At 46.8% G+C, this 20,222-nt stretch overlaps 1 protein-coding gene across 6 annotated transcripts in view; it reads left to right on the plus strand.

Annotated features, from left to right (window-relative positions):
• Jaml (junction adhesion molecule like) overlaps window positions 1–20,222 on the plus strand; it is a 29,379-nt gene that overhangs the window by 1,910 nt on the left and 7,247 nt on the right. The window contains exons 1-8 of one of the 6 annotated variants that reach the window (XM_006510383.4): window positions 937–1,189; window positions 1,571–1,667; window positions 2,982–3,044; window positions 5,779–5,942; window positions 7,551–7,776; window positions 12,683–12,795; window positions 16,661–16,892; window positions 19,933–20,083. In XM_006510383.4, the coding sequence (XP_006510446.1) occupies window positions 3,002–3,044; window positions 5,779–5,942; window positions 7,551–7,776; window positions 12,683–12,795; window positions 16,661–16,892; window positions 19,933–20,083 (929 nt within the window). In that variant the 5' untranslated portion in view covers window positions 937–1,189; window positions 1,571–1,667; window positions 2,982–3,001. Of the gene's footprint in view, window positions 1–936; window positions 1,190–1,570; window positions 1,668–2,981; window positions 3,045–4,260; window positions 5,379–5,778; window positions 5,943–7,550; window positions 7,777–12,682; window positions 12,796–16,660; window positions 16,893–19,932; window positions 20,084–20,222 lie in introns of those variants that run through there. The other 5 variants (NM_001005421.4, XM_006510384.1, XM_006510385.4 and 2 more) reach the window with 5 other exon arrangements.

The raw sequence follows: 20,222 nt of genomic DNA on the forward strand, positions 1-20,222 counted from the left end.
ACCCCAGCAAGTAGATGATTACAAGCTGTGGCAGATACTAGAAAGAAAGATAAGTAGCACGGTGAAGGCGTGTGGCTAGGTGGCCTGTCCTAGGATGGAGGGATAAGAAGAGGTTTCTCTGAAATGACATTTAACTTGACATCCGAAAGAGGAGCCAACAGGAATTCAGGGCGTGAAGGTATGCACAGAGGTTTGGAAGAACACTCAATCAGGGAGAGCATATTAACCTTGCTTCCCCAAATAAAGCCTAGGGAGTCTGCACACTAAAACATCAGCGACTCTGACAGGTGTGGAGAAATCACCACTTTGTGTGTGATGTGATGATATAGGCTGGGCTTGAAAGATCCACACATCCAGATCTCCTGGGCTTGAATTCAGACCGTGCTAATCTGCTATGAGTTCTTAGGCAAACGGCACCACTCACCTGGACCTCAGTTTCCCCGTCTGCAAAAAGTCTCGTGGTTGTGGTAAAGACTGAGTGAATTCGTGTGTAAACTGCTCAGACAGTCCCTGATAGTACAGCTTTCTCTGTTTATTTCATTTTGACTCTTGCTAGTGTAGCTGCCTATCAACTAGAGAGGAAAAAAATATCTGAGTCTATACTGTTAAAGTTGAGTTCCAGGAGGTTGAGCCTGGGAAATAACATTAGAACAAACAAACAAACAAACACCTTCAAATTCAATGCTCTTTCTGCTAAAGAAAAAAATCATTGCTTCTCTCTCTAGTTCACACAGAACTCTATCAGTGCATTCGAGTATTTAGGGCTGAAAGTGTGTATCTCTCATTCAGCACACTATACATTTCTTAGAATAGGTTTGAAGAAGGTTGGGTGTGGCCGAGTGAGTCCCTTTTCAAGTTTCTGGTTTCCTTGTAGAATGGTGTCAAGGGGTTGCAGGATGCCTTGAAGCTGATTTCAAGGTAATGGTCACATTGTTAGTGCCAAACATTTATCTGGTGTGCTCTCAGCAATTTGTCGACCCCTTAGCACAGTGGTGGAGCACAAATACAAGCAAGACACACACGTATCTGTCCTTGAGAGTCTACAGACTTTAGCTGGTGTTGGTGTCAGACATGCAAATTAGCCATTGTTCTTCTGCGCATACATGCTCTCTTGAGGAAATCCTTCGAGAGGCAGGAGCTGTTTGCTGAGCAGAGGAGAGGATTCAGTAGACCCTTGGGAAGGTGACAGGTATCTTGGATGTCTGAATATGATGCACTGGAGTTAAGACATGCCACAAGGGAAGCCCACGATGGCCACTGACTGTGTATGTGTCAGGGAAGGTGGTCGGCACAAAGCAGATCTGTATTTTCGGTAGAGGGACTTGTATTTGACTCCTGGTGTAACTGGAGCAATGTAATTATTCAAAACTTCTAGTTTATTCTGATAGTTTACTGTCCCTATAAAGGTAGATGCTCAGAGCCTGACAGCTCCTAAAGTCACAGGCTGCTCTCCGTCTGGCTCTTGGGTTCTAGAAAATGGGATCTTGTCTAGTGATTCTTCCTCTGTTTTTCAAAGCCCTGTTATCTGTATGACCATATCTGATGCTTACGTTGTTATCCTGTGCTATAGGTGAGGAAGCTAAGGTAGAGTGAGTCAAGGACGGCCTGGGAAGGACTGCCTTGGGCTGTTTTCATTTTCCAAGTGGATTTTGTTGATTGGAATACAGGTAAGGCATCTTTTTTGACGATCAGTTAAAATGTGTATTTTTCATTTTATTTTTAGAATCATGTATATGTGGGTATGCTTGTGTGGGGTGTGTGCACATGAGTACAGGTGCCACTGGAGGTCAGAGTTGTCAGATGTCTCTGGACTAGCGTTACAGGCTGTCGTGAGCCAGCACACATGAGGTTGAGAGGCAAACTCAGTCTCTGCAAGAACATACATGCACTTAACTGTGGAGCCATCGATGGCACCAACCCCAGGAAATGGCCAGTGCTAGATGTTCTAGCAGAGCCAGCTGGCACCCCTGCTGTTGGTACAATAAGGGCCCCTGTTACCAGTTCTGAGAAGGATACTAGTGGCCAAGCGGTTAGAGTTTGGGGTCACGACTGAGATGGTTATGGCAGTAGGTCTGACCCCCAAGATAAGATGGACTGAGTTGTAACTTCTTAGTCTTAGGGTTCTTCAGTTTGGCTAAGAACATTTGGGGGAACTTTGTATAGAACAGTGACTCATTTTCCAAGAACTGGTAGATGTCACAAAATTAATAGCACAGACATAGCAAAGACAGTAGAAATGGTTGTTATGTGTACAGCGCAATTCTTAGTTCTACCCACACTGTTCTCAAAAGGTTGAAAAAAGTCTTTCATGTGGTATCTTCGTGTTTTAAATTTGATAAGTAATACCTTTAAGGCTTAAAATTTCCCCTTTGTGAACTGAGGCTACAACTCTGTTAGTGGATTACTGCTTAGCATGTGTAATGCCCTAGGTTTAAATTCTAGCTCCACAGTAAACACAAACCGCCATTCAATCAACCAACTTCCATCCTTTGGCTATTTCTTCTCCCACATGGACTGAACAGTCTTTGCATGTTTCAAGGTGCAATTCCAATTCAGCCGGAGGGACAGGTAAAAGGAGGCTACAGATCCTAGATCCCGCAGTGTTTGATCTGTGTGAAGCATCCAGGAACATCTCGGGTTGACTCATTTGCCTTTTTTTGTTTGGAAAAGCAACTTTCATCTGACTATCCCCTCTGGCCAACCTGAAGCAGACCCCACGTGTCTCTGCAAACATCACGTGGTTTTGTTTTGCTGTAGCCCTTCTCAGAATCTGATGTTGTCTTGTTTATGCGTAGCCTTGCTTTTCTCTTTCCCATCCTTCCTCATATATAACCCATAGCTGCGCCAGGGCTTCATCTCCCATGGTCAGTGCCGTGCCAGTGACCCAGACAGAATCTGGCTCACATTGGCACTCACTGTTAGTTTGTTCAGTTAACAGTGTTCTCTGGATATAATTTTCTGATTTCTTTTTTAATCTTAAGATTGAAAACTTGAAAGGATAATGCTTTGCCTCCTGAAACTGATTGTGATTCCAGTAATCCTGGGTAAGTGGAAGCGAGAGACTAAGGGAAATATTTGAATTCTCCTTTGTCTCGTATCTGTATCTTTTCACGCTTATTTATATTTATTTAGTGTTGTGGGGAAGAACATGTAGAAGATGGCAGGGATGCAGTGCAGGCGCTGCTCCTTTCCATCTCCCGTGTGGTTTCCTGGAACTGAACTCAGGTCTTCAGGCTTGGCGGCAAGTGCCTTTACTCACTGAGCCAACTTGCTGGCCCTAGTCTCAGACATCTTAGAAAGTCAATCTTATGTATGCTTCATACCCGTTGGTTTGTGAGATATGGAAACCCTGAGCTGGAATGTCTTGGTTCTGGTAAAACCACTGTTTTCGGAGCAGGTGGTTGAGTCTTCTTGCCTTTGTCAGCTTTTGCTGGGCTCAGACTGTCTTTGGGTCCTTTCTGGGTGTTCTAGAGTTGACACTCTGGCATCTCCACAGTTGACACTGGGCCTGTCAGTTACAGCTAGCGTCAGATGTGGAAGGGAAATTACTAAAGAGAAATGGAGGGGCCTTTTATTTGTGTGGTTTCTAAACACAGGGAACTCTTTCCCAATCTGCAGTTGTGTTCTTGCCTGGAACTCTGTTCTCACCCATTGTTGCTGGCTCCCCCAGCATCTCACTCCAGCAAGCTTGCTCAAGCCTTCCGGATTCGTCAAGCTTCCCCCAAGTTTTACTTCCTCCTGGGAAGCCTGCTTTGGCTCAGTAGACCAGGCGAGAGTTTCCTGCCCAGACCTTGCCCAGGTGGCCAGGGCAGTTTCTGCTGCTCACTTCGTCCTCTTTCTTTTCTCTTTTTCTTTTTGGTCCATTTCTTCTTTCTTATTCCACAGAAATAGAGCTATGGGAAGAAGTCAGCTTGGCGCTTGGCTCTCTTCTTTACGAATTGATTTTGTAGCCAGGGTCTTTCTGTGTGGATGATGAGGACAGGACCACTCCTAGGTGTGGCTGGGGAGGTGTTTATTGTAAATTCGAGGGAGCGTACAACCAGGCCAGGAAGAGTCCAACAGATTAGACCAGACCATGAGAGGAGAGAGAGTGAGAGAAGAGAGAAGGGCAAGAGGCAGGGTCAGGAACCACTAGCAGAGACCAAGAGAGAGAGGGGGGAGCCAAGAGACTGAGGGACAGAAGAGAGAACAAAGAAAGTGTGTGGCCAAAATGGCTGGGTTATATAGGAATCAGAAGCTGGGGGAAGGGAAGTGAAGCTCAGATACTGCAGAGGTTTAGGGTAGGGAGGTGTGAGAAGTGCTGAGAGGAGCCAGGACTCTGTAACAGATACTTGCTATGCATGCTGAGAGAGCAGGTGTGTGTGTGTGTGTGTGCATATGTTAAATAGGCACCACAGTTAGCTATTTGTCCAGGGTTTCTTTGGGTTCTGATACTCCCTAGACCAGGCTGGTTTTGAACTAAGTATCTTCTTTTCTCTGCCTCCAGTGTTGGATCACAGACATGCACCACCTCACCCGACTCTTTATTATTTTATTTATGTTGGGGCAGGAGTATGGAGGTCAGAGGACACCTTGCAGGAACTGGTGTTTTACCATGTGGGTCTGAGGGATTGAACTGAGGCCGCCAGGCTTGGTAGCATCTCGCTGGCTCTCTAGACAGTGAACCTTGACTCAGCAAAATAAACAAAAGCGCTGCCTTTGCTCAATTCCAGGTGATATAGAACACACACACACATACTCAAAATGTTTCTCACTGGAAAATTCCAAATTGTTGCTGGAGCTCCTTGGAGCTCTTTCAAAAATACCATCCGAAGGGTTGAGAGTCCCTGTGTTCTCTTCCATCCTCCCCACTGTGTGAGCCTGCTGTTGGGCAGGAAGCTCCTCTTCTCTTCTCTCAGGAGAATGAGCTTGGATGAAAAGCCTGGCACCTTTCCTGTTCATTCCCATATGTGTTCAGTTGGCTCTTTAATACGAACTGGGCAGCATTTAAATTTGTCTCTCAGGTTTTGTTCTTTTGGCCAGAGGATAGCTTGTGAAAACACATGTCCTCGCTGTGGCTTTTTCTCTTAGTGACCTCTTGAAATTCCATGAGCGACAAGCAGATGATGGGAGTGATGGGGATAATGGAGATGATGGAGATGATGGGAAAGAGGGAGTGGTCCTGGGGGATGCCCCTTAAAAGCCAGAGTTGATATCAAGGCCGGGAGAGCACAAAGGTGAAGACTCAAAGAGAGCATTATGTTCCGCTTTGGCCCACTCCACTGTAGAAAAGACACAGCCAGCAAATGCAGAGAGAAGCTTCTGTGAAGGGATTAAATAAAGGGAACCGAGGAAGAAAACAAAGCCACTAGTAAGCGGGTCATCCAGCTAGGGAACCGGTGAGCTCCTGAGTGAGCAAGAGCTCACTTCCTGTTTCATTGAACCTTAAGAACACTGCATGCAGAGCTAAGAGAAGTGAGCCAGAGGGTGTGGACTTCAGGATCTCCCTTCATAAGAAAGGAAGGGAGAAGGAATATTAGAAAAGGGGAAGGGATTAGCGAGGCCAAGGGGACCAACAAGCTCACCTCGAAGTTAGAAGGGTGCAGAATTCTTCAGACTTGAAGCATGTAGATGAACAGAGGATGGGTCTCCTTTGTTGTGCTGGTTTCACCAAGGGGGCTCTAAGTGCTTACACTATGCTGGGTCACGGACGGAGGGGAAATGGAAAGTATCTAGACATAGACACTGAGTTTTGTTGTTGAAGCTGCTTGTCTAGATAACAGGTCTTCTTGCCTTTAGCCCCTGTAGGTTATCCACAGGGCCTGCCAGGCTTGACCGTTTCCTCCCCTCAGCTGAGAGTGCATGTGGGTGAATCAGTCTTGATGGGATGTGTTGTCCAGCGCACAGAAGAGAAACACGTGGACAGAGTGGATTGGCTCTTCTCGAAAGATAAAGATGATGCGGTAAGGAAAAGGCAGCCTGATCACTTAGACAAGCCTCGGGCTGATGGTGTCAGGATGGGATGGGTGTGGGAGAATCAGTCTCTTTTGAGTCTTTGAGGTAGTATTGCAAGAGCTTTGGAAAGAGCCATCACTGAGCCTCCTTTTAGCTTGTATATGAGCCATTAGCAGGGTAGATTATCCAACCTCACTTTCGCTTTAACCCTGCCCCCGGCTATGAAGAAGAAGAAGAAAGAGGAGGAGGAGGAGGAGGAGGAGGAGGAGGAGGAGGAGGAGGAGAAGAAGAAGAAGAAGAAGAAGAAGAAGAAGAAGAAGAAGAAGAAGAAGAAGAAGAAGAAGAAGAAGAAGAAGAAGAAGAAGAAGGGGAGGAGGAGGAGGAGGAGAAGGAGGAGGAGGAGGAGGAGGAGGAGAAGAAGAAGAAGGAGGAGGAGGAGGAGGAGGAGAAGGAGGAGGAGGAGGAGGAGGAGGAGAAGAAGAAGAAGGAGGAGGAGGAGGAGGAGGAGGAGGAGAAGAAGAAGAAGGAGGAGGAGGAGGAGGAGGAGGAGGAGGAGAGGGGAGGGTGAGAGGAGAAGGGGAGAGGCAAGGGAGGGGGAGGCCATAATGGCACCAGTGCTTAACTTGTTTGGGGGCCAATGGGAGCTCTCTCAGTTGTATTCATAGAGGTGGACATGAAAGGCAATTCCTGTAGTCTAGACAGAAGAGCTCTGAGCCAGGTATATGCAGGAGGGTACAGGTATCTTTCCCTGTGGTGGGATAGATTCTTTGAGCATTCTTCTCTTTTGGGGGACAATACTTTGCTTCTTTGCATCTGCTTGCAGTGTTGGGATTAGTAGCCAGGCAGGGGATGTACTTTCATGAGCTGTCTGACTGGAAAACTGTCACAAGATCTATGGAAATGTGTGGTTATTAGAACTGCCTGTGAGACATGGCCCAAAGAGTTTGCTGCTGGCAATGAAATACCGATGTTTGTAAGTCAGTGACAGGTATTGTAGCTCAGAGCATAGCCTCTGCTATCCCTGCAATGCTCCTTCACTCAGAATTACATTTCTATTTCAGAATTACTTCTATTAAAAGAAGCAGATCTATGGTAGATGCAGATCTATGGTAGATGCAGAATTAAGAATTCCCCAGGTCTCTACCTCCCAGCCTGCAACCATCCCTACTAATGACTCCTTCTTTTGTGATATTGCTGGCTGGAGAGGGTAGGGTTGAGGGGAGTGGCAGCCATTCTGCTGGGAACACCAGCCACAATACCAGAGGAATTAGGTCATCCATTTGAGTGGCATTTCACCTGCTCTGTCATAAGGCAGGAAATGGTTATACAAAGTTCTAATACCCAGGTTAGAGAATGTGTTGTATCTTTCCTTATGTTGTAAGAAATGAAAATGTGGATATCACATTTCATTTGTCTGTATATAGAATTAGTCATGGGGCCTTGTGCAAGCTAGACAGGTACCTGTTGCATTTTCATTATGAATATTATCATTGGCTAAGTACTTTTTGGTCAGTTTTATGGTGATAACTTTGATATGTCCACATAATGGTCTTTTCAATCCAGAGTCCTAGGTCTTGTTCCCTTCTTGATTTTTCTCCAATGTCTGTTATTTGCAGAGTGAATATGTGCTGTTCTACTATTCCAACCTTAGCGTGCCTACGGGGCGCTTCCAGAACCGGTCACATTTGGTGGGGGACACCTTCCATAATGATGGTTCTCTCCTGCTCCAAGATGTTCAGAAGGCCGATGAGGGAATCTACACCTGTGAAATCCGCCTCAAAAATGAGAGCATGGTGATGAAAAAGCCCGTGGAACTGTGGGTGCTACCAGAGGAACCTAAAGGTACAGGGTCACTTACCTGAAAGAGGGGCCAGAGGAGAACTGATTGCTGTGGAAGAGGGATGGGGACTGACCAACTGCCAGCCTTTAGGCTAAGTACTCACCTTAGGGCGAGTCTTCAGTATATAGCTGTAGCTATTAGTTTGAGCATAGTCCTTCTTCACAGAACCCCTGGGAAGCTTGTATTGTCCTTCCACACAGTCTGAAAATGACAGTTTGGATTGAGGTGACTGTAATTGTTGTAGGATGAGACTTGGAAAGCTTTTTCTTCTTTCTGACCAAGAATCTCAGCCAAGACTGTAACCCAAAGAGGCATTATACAACAGAGAAATCTCAAGAATAAGTCTCACAGGCAACCACTGGTAGCTGTTGGATTGGTCTCTAAAGGTCTGAGGGTCAACCAGCTGCTGGAAAGGAAGTTCCCCAGGAACAGAGGGCACCAAAGTAATTTTGAATTATAAAGACTGTTCCTTACTTAGAGATTCTCTGTCTCTGTCTCTCTGTCTCTTTCTGTCTCTCTGTCTCTCTCTGTCTCTCTCTCTCTCTGTCCTTCCTTCCTTTCTTCCTCCTCTTCCTCTTTGTTCTTTTTTTAACATTATTTTATTCACATGAGTGCTTTATCTGTGCACTCCATGCATGCTTGGTGCCTGAGGAAGTAGTGCTCCTCCATGTGGTTGCTGGGAATCGAACCCCAGTCCTTCTAAAGGACAAGTGCTCTTAACCACTGAGCCAGCTTTCCAGCCCTGAGATGGTGACTCTCTTAGACCTCTTAGTTCACGCTGACTGAACTGAAGACAGCAGCGCATGAAGCAGCACACTCCACGGGTGTTCTGAACTCTTTCATTGTGGGAACAATTTCCACTCCTCTCTTTTCTAATAGACTAATGATATCCAAATTAACCATACCCAGGGCATCTAAAATTTGTTTGCTGAATTCATAGAAACATTTCCAAATAAAATATGTAAATTCAAACTTTTAGAAACCCACAACTCTCAATCTCATTCTTAGCCAAGTGTGGTGGAACACGCCTGTGATCCCAGCACTTGAGAGATGGAAGCATTCAGGAGTCGGAGGCCATTCCCAGCCTCTCACAAACCAAAAGGAAAATAATACACTGCTTTCTTTAGAAGTGTGGGATAGTGGGAGCCAACACAGAAATTCACAGCTGGAAAATGTTCAGAGAGTGAGAGACTTTGGAGCCCTGGGTCCTTGAGAGGATGTTATTGTCCGAGCCCCCTCTCTCAAGGCTCAGGAAACCCTGTGGAAGACTGATTAGTAAGAGTCAGAGGGAATTCATGACAGTAAGCAAACAGTGCCTTCCAGACTCAACAGAACTGACACATGTATGAACTCACAGAGACTGGGGCAGCATACACGGGACCTGTACAGGTTCAAGACAGAAAGGGTCCTGGCTCTGAGAGGGGAAAGTGGTCATGGCTCCCACTCGTAACCAAGAGCCTGTTTCAATTGATAGCCACTGGCAAAGAAAAAGTCAGGGTTCTTCAATGGCATCTCACTGGATAGATCAGCCACTGCTCAGGGCAGACCCCATGCCGTGCCTATTAAATCAACACACACACACACACACACACACACACACACACACACACACACACACCAATGGTATTTTTGTAGATTTTTTATTTGATTTTTTTTTTTTAGTCTTATCCATCTTTTGCTTGTTGATTTTGACTTTCATTTTTGTGCTTTTGTGGCTTTTCCCCCTCTGTGTTGTGTTTATTATTTTTGTTGCCTTGTCTTTTTTTTCTTTTTAGAGAGGGGGGGGAAAGAGAATACAGAGTGGGGTGTGTACATATGTGAGGTGGACCTGACAGGAAATGATGGAGCGGAAAATTCATGAAAAAATTCCAATTAAAAGAAAATGAGCGTGGGATAGGGGTGGATGGTTCAATGGTTGAGATCACCGACTGTTCTTGCAGAGGGTCAGAATTTGGTTCCCTGCTTACAGTGGCCTATACCTCTAGCTCCAAGGGGATCCAGCTCCTCTGGCAACCTTTGGACAACTGCAGTCACATGCAAATACCACCTCCACTACATATGCTCATAATTTAACAAGTAAAAATGAATCTTTAATAAGCATGGCATAGAGGAATAGTGGATAGCCTCAGGGATCCTCAGCTGAGAGTAGAGGGCCTCTACTGTCCCCTGCTGGCTTCCGTCCTTAGCTACAGAACCCTAACAAGCCCACTAGCACCTAGCCTTTCTCTCTCATGCTGCTAGTCACAGCCCTGTCTTCCTCGCTCATCTGTCTCTGACAAGCCTTTGGCATAGAACTTGGTAGAGTGTAGGCAATCAGTACACATTAGGATAGTGGGGGAAATTCTCAAACTAGCACCCCTCGTGGGAATCCAGTTTGTGTTCCCCCTATCATTTTTCCTACATTCTTTCCCTGTAATTCCAGAGCTGTGGTCCTCCAGGAGAAGAGAGGAAGCCAATGTTAGCTTTTCCCCAAGATTCTCCTTGTGCATCCCTTTCCTACCTTTGTTCTCCGATGCCATACCTACACCCTTCTCAAAGTGCAGCCCACAACATGGCTGCCCTTTCCAGTTTAGTGGATATAAAGAAGGACTAATAGGGGCCGCTGTCAAGAACCGAAGTAGTCCGGGAAACCGGCTAGGAGCACATTGGGATGGTCAGGTGTTCCCTTAATCGCTGATTTGGCAACCCATATTTTTTCCCCCTTCAGTCAAAACAGGAACAGATAGATCTAAGCCCTAATGGGTTTGCCTCGTTGCCTGGTGAATGGTGGTCCACTTGTTTATAAAGGTGACTCTGTTCATGTGGAAAGCCCGTGTGTATAGTCGTCGGTGATTTTATTTTGCAAGGTGTCCTCTCCGGTTTACAATCTTCCTCCTACTTCAATGCCTTTCCATAGTTCGCAGATATTTTAGGTTAAAAAAAAACCAACAAATACATAAACACACCAATAAACAAACAAACAAACAAACAAACAAAAAACCCCGACAATAGCTTCCAGTCCTTTTGCTTTAGCCCCAGGCCTCCTCCTACTCGCGAGATGTGATAGAGAACAGCGAGTCAGAAAGCTTGGATTCAGGTTTGAGTTCTGACTTTTCTTTTCACTGTCCATGTGGCTTTGGGTTCCCTTCTCTCTTCTTCCCTGTAAAACAGAGAGCAATATGGCAAGAACCTAGAAACATTGTAATTTCTTCAGCAAGAACCTAGAAACATTGTAATTTCTTCAGCAAGAACCTAGAAACATTGTAATTTCTTCAGCAAGAACCTAGAAACATTGTAATTTCTTCAGCGGGGGTGGGGAGGTGAGGGGTGGGGGTGGGGTATGTTCTGTGGCCGAGCATGTCCTTAACAGATATGGAGCACTGGACGGGCTGGGATCATAGGGACTGAACATGCATGCTATCACGACTAATTGCTATGCAGACTGTAAGGTGTCTGCACATGTTCAGGGTGTCAGAAAGACTCAGAATGTTCGACTATCGCTATTGATTTAAAGTACGAGGGTTCAGTTCCTAACGTGCTCGTACAATGGAGAGGGAGTCCCTTCTCTCCCGATGCCTTTGGAGTGGCTTTTCACTTCCTGTAGAAGAATTCCCTCCACTGAGTTTAAGGTCACATTATTTTCTTTTGCTTTCTTCCTACTGTGTAGCCTCTTCTCTTGCTGGGCAGGAAGTTCGTGTTCTCCCAGGGAGGCAGCCTGGATGAGAAGTCTGCTTATGCACCGCGCTTGTTCACTCACGACCTTGGTTTAGCATTCTTTGCAAAGAACTCTGTCTACTTAAGACACAGGCTCGTGCCTCCTTGCGTGCCATCCCGCCTTTGCTTAGGTGACTCCATAGTTGCTTTGTGTAAGGCAGTGTGGAAAAGTTAGCAATAGTTTGCTTGCTTTCCTTTCAGGGACCTCTTAGAATGGCTTGTTCAGAGGGACGATGGCAGGGTCAGCTGCTTGCACAATCCAGGGAAGGGGTGGCTGGGGTCAGATGGGGAGGTAGGGCTCTGGAGAGGGCTGAGGAAACAGAGAGAAGTCAAAGGGGAGAGCTGGCTATTTCCTTGGTCTAATTTGCAAGGAGTCTCATGATCTGTGTTGAAGCCAGAACTAAATCTCAAGCCAGTCCCAAAATAACTTGAAAAACGAGTACAAGACGTTAAAGAAAGTTGTCCATGATTCATCTTTTCCCCCCAACTAGAAGAATGAGCAAGTTAAAGATGAGAATCAGTTTTTGGACTTGGTGCTTCCTGTTTGTGCTGTACCCGGGGTGGCTCTCCATGTCTGTGAGCAGAAAGCGGGGGCTTTTTCTGTGCTTACTGTGAACTTCAAATATGAGAGGAATTCTGGAAAGGGGGAGAGATAAAGGAGCTAAAGGGAAGCAGAAAGAGTTGACTGGAGTGTAAAAGCAACAGGAACCTCAGACATGGTGACTGTGGCGGGTGTGAGCCATTCTCTTATGCTGGGACACCATGTTGCTTTGAGAGAAGAAAAGGATTCTTGGATGTTTTATTCACATGTTTGGTGACAGCGACATTTTGTTGTTGAGAATCCTTAGCTACACTTTATTTATTATTTATTTGTGTTTGTGTGCTGCCTATACACAAGGCACAGTTGTATTTGTTGTCTTCCATCTTTTCCCACCACTTTGCTTTGAGATAGGATCTCTCACTAAAGGAAGCACCACCATTTTGGCTAGAATGGCTGACCAGTGAGCTCTCAGGTCCGTCTGTCTCGGCTCCTGAATGCTGGGTTCCAAGGCCATGAGCAGTCATGACTGACCAGGGATTGGAACCCAGGTTCTTTGGCTTTCAGAATAAGCATTCTTACCCACTGAGTCATTTCACCGGCCCTCAGACTTTATTGTCTAGGAAGCCTATTTGATTATACTCTATGCCTGACTCAGTTTGCCATTCTATTCCCAGATCTCAGAGTCCGAGTAGGTGATACAACTCAGATGAGATGTTCTATCCAGAGCACAGAAGAGAAACGGGTGACCAAAGTAAACTGGATGTTTTCTTCAGGAAGCCATACTGAGGTAAGGAGAAGGAAGCATGATTGTAATTGTACTCGGAGCCCCTGGCTGGAAGCAGAGCGAGGAGAGGAAGGTCAGCTTTCAGTCTGTGTGCGTGCGTGCGTGTGTGTGTGTGTGTGTGTGTGTGTGTGTGTGTGTGTGTGACTGTGTGTGACATTGTAAAAGCCTGTGCCTTGGAGTTTGTCAGATCTGGCTTCCTGCTTTAGCTGTCTGGCTAGGCAACTTTGAGTTCTTGGTAGGAAATATGATTGAAGAGAAAGAGGAGAAGTGAGGGAGGAGAATAAGGAAGAGGAGGGGAGAAGGAATAAGGTGAGGGGAAAGGAAAAAATGAAGAGAGGAGGAGGAGTCATGGGAAGGAGAGGGAAGGAGGAGAGGGAAGAGGAGATAGAAAGTTGCTTAACTTTTAACATTCCCAAGTCTCGATGTGTAGTTGGACATAGTAAGTGCTTTGTACAAGGTGAGACCAATGCATTTGAGATAACTTTCACCTCCTTCCCTCTGTGCAATCTTTGTCAAAGGGAAGAGGGGCTATTTTTTGTGGACTATTCAGGAAAGTAATAGGCTAGGTGTAAGAGTACAATCACATTCTTATCCTAATGAGCCTAATATGTGCATTTGTCTAAGCTTTGCCTGGTGCTCCATTGCTCATTTTGTGTAATGGAGAAAAATTTCTTCACCTGTTTGAACTTGCCAGGGCTTGGGATTGGTAGCTCCTCGGGAGCCAGAGCGGGGGATAACTCATGGGAATTATAAAGCAATAAATAGCAAGTTAGTTCACTGGACTAACAGATCTCAACTATGACATGGTGATGTATTTAGGGCTCAAAATGTACAATGAAGGCTGGTGAGATGGCCCAATAGGTAATGCTATTCGCTGCCAAGCTTGATGACCTGAGTTCAGTCCCTGGGTCCCATATGGTAGAAGGCAAGAACAGAGTCTACAGGTTGTTCTCTGATTCTTTACATTCACACCATGCAACTGCCCCTCAGTAAATAAATATAACAAGCATGTCTTATGGGTGACATATAGATGATAAAAGTTAAAGTGCAAAGTTTATGAATTAAAATGTATTCCAGGTGAACTCAATAACAAAGACATTGGCACATACCTGACTCTAGTATGCTATCTGTGGGGATCAGAAAGGGCAGCATTGTGGCAGAGGGTAGGGAATGATGGGTAGCCCCAAGTTCACTCCTAAGAGCTTGTCCCACCTTTACATCTTTATTTATTTACATTCACATATGTATATGCACCACATGCATGCCTGGTGTCTATGGAGGTGGAGAGAGGACATCACATTCCCTGGTACTGGAATACAAACCATGAGCCACCATGTGAATGCTGGGAACTGGCCCTGGGTCCTCTGTATGAACAAGTACTGTTCACTGCTGAACTGACCTGGACCAGCAGGGAGATCTTTCTTGGCAGGGTCCTAAGTGGGAGTTGGCCTTGAGATGAGAAGGTAAAGAAACTGAAAGCTTGGCATCAGGAAGTCTTGCACAAGCTGATGGCTCACGCAAGCAAGCTTTTAAAGAAGTATCACACCAAGACGGGTGGTGGTGGCACACGCCTTTAATCCCAGCACTTGGAAGGCATGGGCAGGTGGATCTCTGTGAGTTTGAGGCTAGTCTGGCATACAGAGCTAGTTCCAGGACAGCCAGAGCGACACAGAGAAATCCTGCCTCAAAAGTCCATTCAAGCAATCAATCAAGCAAGCAAGCAAGCAAGCAAGCAAGCAAGCAAGCAAGCAAGCACCAAAATAGCAAAAAACCAAACCAAAACAGCACTCATTGTACCCTGTGTTTTTAGGGGAGAAATGGGACAGAGTCAGCAGAAATGATCGTACAATGGGATGCAGTCAGCAGGAAGCTAATCAGGCAGTGTTGCACAATGGGAGCACAGGGTGTCTCAAGAGCACTACCACCTGGATACACTTAGCCTTGAGTCTAATACCCATAGCTCCTTACGGTGGGAAAAATTCTGTTCTCATGATCTGAAGCCACAGTCCCCTGTGCCTTAGCCCCAGACCATTAAAGGCTCTGGCAAGCATGCTCCTGGTTTTATAGAAGGAGCCATGTTCCTTCTCCACACATCAGGACCTCAGGGAAAGCCTCGGATTAGCCCAGACCTCTGGGACCTCTGAAGAACCATTAAGCTCGCAGTCTCTGTCGATAGTCAGGGAAGCCTCATGAAGGTGACATTTATATAGTGGTCTGAGCAAGGTGAAGAGGGGAGCCTGGGGGCTCTAGTTACAGAAGAGGCAAGAGCAGCAGCCTGGAGATCAGCTCTCATGAAGTAGCTGGGCCTCTGGGTAACTGAATTCAGTGATGGAATTGAAGAGAGACGTGAGAGAGGAAAGGAGTCAGGAATGGGCTCTAGGAGAGATGAGGGGCCGGGGAGGGTTTAGAGCAGAGGAGCCGCCTGCTGGATCTTAGGCTTGTCGTCTGCTGGGGAAGGGCGAGCAGGGAGGCAGGTGAGAAAGCTGGTGCTGCAGAGATGCTTCTGGTGGAGATGAGGTCTAGCGTGGGCCTGGCAGGGCCACAGTAGGGAGTCAAGACGGGGCAGCTGGGCTGGGGGTGTATGTTGAAGGCAGAGGGCACAGATGATCTGGGGAGTTAATACAAGCTGCACAAGAGAGGGGCTAAAGATGACTCCAGGACCTTTGGCTTGAGCATCTGGAAGAAGACATTGCCATTTACCGAAAGTGGGATAGACGGGAAGGAACTGGTTTGGGGGTAACAGTCAGTTTTAGACGTGCTTTAGCTGCCTGCGGGAAATCTAACCGGAAGCGCTGCACAATAAAGTAAAAAGCCTTTTCTTTTTCTTTTTGGAAGAGTAAGGAGTAAACTAACCTTACTTTATATTCTCATTCTCTCTGTCTCTGACACTGTCTGTCTGTTTCTTTCTCTTCCTCTGTCCCTCTCTTGTCCTTAGCTTTGGTGTAGGGAATTGAACTCAGGATTTCACATGTCCCTGGCAAGCACTCTGCTTCACAACCATAACCCTAGCCCTCTTTTCACTCTTTATTCTGAGACAGAGTCTGGTTAAATGACTCACTTGAACTGCCTCAGCCTCCTGAGTAGCTACGATTGCAGGCTGGAGCCACGGACCCCTTTAAAACCTACCTCTTCTGATGAAACACTTGTTTATGGTTTGAGGTGTGCTTCGCCAGTACACACGTGTTGTACAAGTGCATATGAACAAGTGTAGTGAGAGTATCTTTTGTATTGTATGGACGCATCACCAGTCAATTAAAAGGCAGATGGCCTATGGCTTAGGCAGGAAATGGGAGGGGGTGCATTTTTTTTTTTTTTTTTAGGTTTTTCGAGACAGGGTTTCTCTGTGTAGCCCTGGCTGTCCTGGAACTCACTCTGTAGACCAGGCTGGCCTCGAACTCAGAAATCCGCCTGCCTCTGCCTCCCAAGTGCTAGGATTAACGGCGTGTGCCACCACTGCCCGGCTGGAGGGGGAGCATCTTAAGAGGGAAAGGATTCTGGGATAGAGTCAGGCGGGAGATTCGCCGGGAAGATGTGATGAGATGGATGCCTGGTACCTGCACATAGGTAACTGGCCATGCGGCAGAATGTAGGCTAGAATGTTTTAAGTTATAGGATGAACTATTTTAAGTTATATCTAGTCAGAGAAGATGACTTAGCTCTATGGCCAAGGTATTTGTAAATATATTTTTGAGTTTTGAGTCTTATTTCTGGGAGGAGGGGCTGGGAGGAAGAACCAGGGCCAAACGTCAACAAACACGACTTTGTGTTATCTAACCCTCTTCTTGCCCTTGCATGGCAGAGCCTTGCCAGCTGTGAGATGTCCCCCATAGTCCTCCCCCAGCCTCATGCTTTTGACCCTTCCTTGTAGGAGGAGACAGTCTTGAGCTATGACTCCAACATGCGTAGTGGAAAATTCCAGAGCCTGGGCCGCTTCCGCAACCGTGTAGACCTGACAGGTGACATCTCCCGCAATGATGGCTCAATCAAACTTCAAACAGTGAAGGAGTCTGACCAAGGAATCTACACTTGCAGCATCTACGTGGGAAAGCTGGAGTCCAGGAAAACCATTGTGCTGCATGTGGTCCAGGACGAATTTCAAAGTAATTAATATTTGGGTAAAGAGAGTTAAGGGGTTACACATGACAACAGGGCTATAGCTGTAGGTGAGGTCCCAGGCATGCACAGTGGAAGGAGGCCCCCAGGCATGCGCAGTGGAGGGAGGTCCCAGGCATGCGCAGTGGAAGGAGGCACTGCTTCTAGGGGCTGACCTTGGACTTGTACAACCTTGAGAGAGTGAGCTGCCATCAACCTGGCTCACCAGATGCCTGGGCTCTCTTTGCTGTTTCTGCATGCTGTTAGGCCTGGAAAGGAGGCCTAACATATAATGAGCTAACGTATAATGAGGCCCAAGGCTTTGCCAAACCCTACTCATGGCCAGCGCAGTCCACTGCTGTAAGGACATGGGAGCTTGGAGTGAAGTAGAGTGGAGATCCCAAGTCAAGTTTGCTTGGCTTTGAGGGAGTTGCACATCCACGTGAAGGGAGACTAATCCTAAACTGTGGGAGACAGCAAGTGATGGAGAGAAAATAGGAATGTTCCAGAAGGAGAAGCAGAGGGGCTTCTGATGAAAGGGTTTACATTCTGGCAAACAGTGTGCACCAGGAGAAGGGAGACCTAATCATACTGACTGAGGCAGGTTGTGCGAGGCTAAAGTCAAATCTTAACTCTGTTAGCAGTCAGGATGTGGGCTGCAGACTTTCCCTCACCCAGGCCTGAAGGAGCCATCTGTGGTCGGCTCAGGGTGGGGGAGACGACTAGAAAGGGAGGGGCTTCAGGGCTTCAGGCCAGAGACACCTTCTTGCCAGTGCCAAATGGTCCCAGCTGAAGTGGGAAGCAGGTCAGATGAGTTTCTTCAAGACATTTCTTCATTCCTATGTGTGTTTTATTCTCTACAAGCCTGCCTTCCTTCCACTCCACAGAGAAAGCACACCAAGATGGGGTACCTCCTTCTGAGGCAGCCCCACCCATAGATAACTCTATACCCATTCTTGTCTCCACACACCCTCCTGGGGTTGATGAGTTCCTTTCTGCCCTGGGTGCCGCTAATCCCTGCGCTCTGACATCATCCACTGGGGAGCCTAAAGGCTTGGCTCTTTGACCCTGTACTTTCTCCCTTTCTTGTTCAGTCTTGCTCAACTCAGTTCCTTCTCCTGCCAGCGCCCCACATCAACTCTCACCCTACAATTCTGTTTTCACTCAGATTATTGGGCCCACTCTAGTTTATATCACCAGTGGTGTGCAGACCATCGGTCCCCAGTCTTCCTCACCACAGTGATATTAGACACTGTGTTTAATCTACACTCTGTATTGGAAACGGTTAGATGGGCACAGATGTTTATAAACAGCCGTATGGGTCTCCTGATATCTGAAGAGATTTGGTTCCAGAACTTTCTCCTCCATTGAAAATGCCATATTAAAAAATGGCAATTGTTTATAACAGATATAAAGCCTTCTGTATACTAAAGATCACCTCTAGATTGCTGCTAATTTCTTCATTCTTATGTGTGTTCTATTCTCACAAGCCTGCCTTCCGCTCCACAGAGAAAGCACACCAAGGTGGGGCATGGGGGCTTACCTCCTTTTGAGGCCGCTTCACCCGTAGACAGGGCTACACCCCATCCTTGTCTCCACACACCATCCTGGGGCAGATGACAGACAGTTCTTCCCCAAGATTATCTTCAATCCACAGTTGGCTGAATCCAAAGATGAGGGCATAGAGATGAGGGAGAGAAGGGCTGGTTTGGGGGACGGTAGGGGTTGTATGCATGTATATATTTCATCTTCACCAATTTCCATGGATCCTTCACATCCGCATGCCCCTCCCTCATCCCGTCTCCCCGGCATTGGTTAAGGCCACCATCATGGGTGTGGTTATGTAACTGGGATGCCAGGGAGTGGCCCTTGATCTGTTGCTTTCCCAATCTAACAGACGAGTGTGTCCTGTCATTTCTGTTGCTGATTTGGAGGCCGCCTTCCTTTCAGGCCTTCTCCAACCTTAGTCCTGGCTGTCTTCTCTATTAGACAAGCCTTTAACCGGGCCCTGCTGTCACTCTTAGCCCCCGGGGCCATCCATCGAAGTCACCGTGGAGCACTGCATTGCACCACTTATAGATACAACTCGAACTGACTTCTCCGTGACCTGTAGCAAAAAGAGGACACACTCTTTGCAGAGGAGGTGAAGCTCCTTCCAGACTTGGCCCCCACTGCTTCTCCAGCTCCTACCACATCCTCAGCTTCAGCCTCTGAAGGCAGCTGTGGAGCTGCTTCCACCCCTCAGAACACTCTGTCAGGCCACCAAGTGCTAAGCACCATGCCCTCCCAGCCTTTCCTTCCGCCATATTATCAACAGCCCAACAAACTGAATGTTTCTTTTAAAATTCACGTTAAAATCTAACACTTGCTGGCAAAGATCTCTCCCCATGCTCTGCACAGAAGCAAGCACCCCCTTCTCTGTGACCCCCTTCTCTGTGATACAGGCATCTGTAGTCATGCATGTAGAAGCTTGTGAATCTCTGGTTTTGTGTTTGTCTCCCTCCTTGAAGGCAGGAACTGGACACCAGTTGTCTTTGTGGGCATCTTCTCTGCCTAGAGATCTCTGGTCCCAAAGAAATGCTGATATATGGCTTTAGAAGAAACAGATGAGCTGAGTGAAGGACACTGTGCTGGTAGCATACTCTGAAGCCTCATATAGCATTCTCGCTATAGAGCTGGGTATTATAGCGTATATTCTTTCTAAAATAATTATTTGCCCATAAAAATGTCAGTAGCCTTGAAAAATGCCTGCTATTTCTAGTCATTTGCTAAGCCAAATTTTAACATAGAGTTGAGTGATGTAAAGGCTGCTCTAGCATAGGAAAAGGCAGCCATTTCTCCCGCCATCTTTAACCCACACGTTAGGGCTAAGCAAAGGAGGTTGGACTTGTTCTTAGTCTAATGGGGATGGTGTCTCAGTGTCCTGATATGGGATGCAGCCTGGCTTTCTCTCTCTGCTTCCTGACCTGGATGCTGCTGTTTAGCATAAGGCTCTCGGCTCCCTTCTAGAATACTAAGACCCTCTCAATGCTCTCTCCCTTTCCCCAGGGACAATTTCACCAACTCCTCCAACTGATAAGGGTCAGCAGGGCATCCTGAATGGAAATCAGCTGGTGATCATTGTGGGGATCGTCTGTGCCACCTTCCTGCTGCTTCCGGTTTTGATATTAATTGTGAAGAAAGCCAAGTGGAATAAGAGGTACATGACCGTCCCCCCTCCAGTTAGGAGGCTGAGTGTGTACACTGCCTCTAAACTACAGTGGAAGAATAGCCACATCACCCCAACTGAGCCTGGTCTTACCTAATCCAAAGTGGAAGAGAGGGCCAGCAGCGCCCTG

Source organism: Mus musculus, chromosome 9, assembly GCF_000001635.26.
Source record: "Mus musculus strain C57BL/6J chromosome 9, GRCm38.p6 C57BL/6J".
NCBI classification, from domain to species: Eukaryota; Metazoa; Chordata; class Mammalia; order Rodentia; family Muridae; genus Mus; species Mus musculus.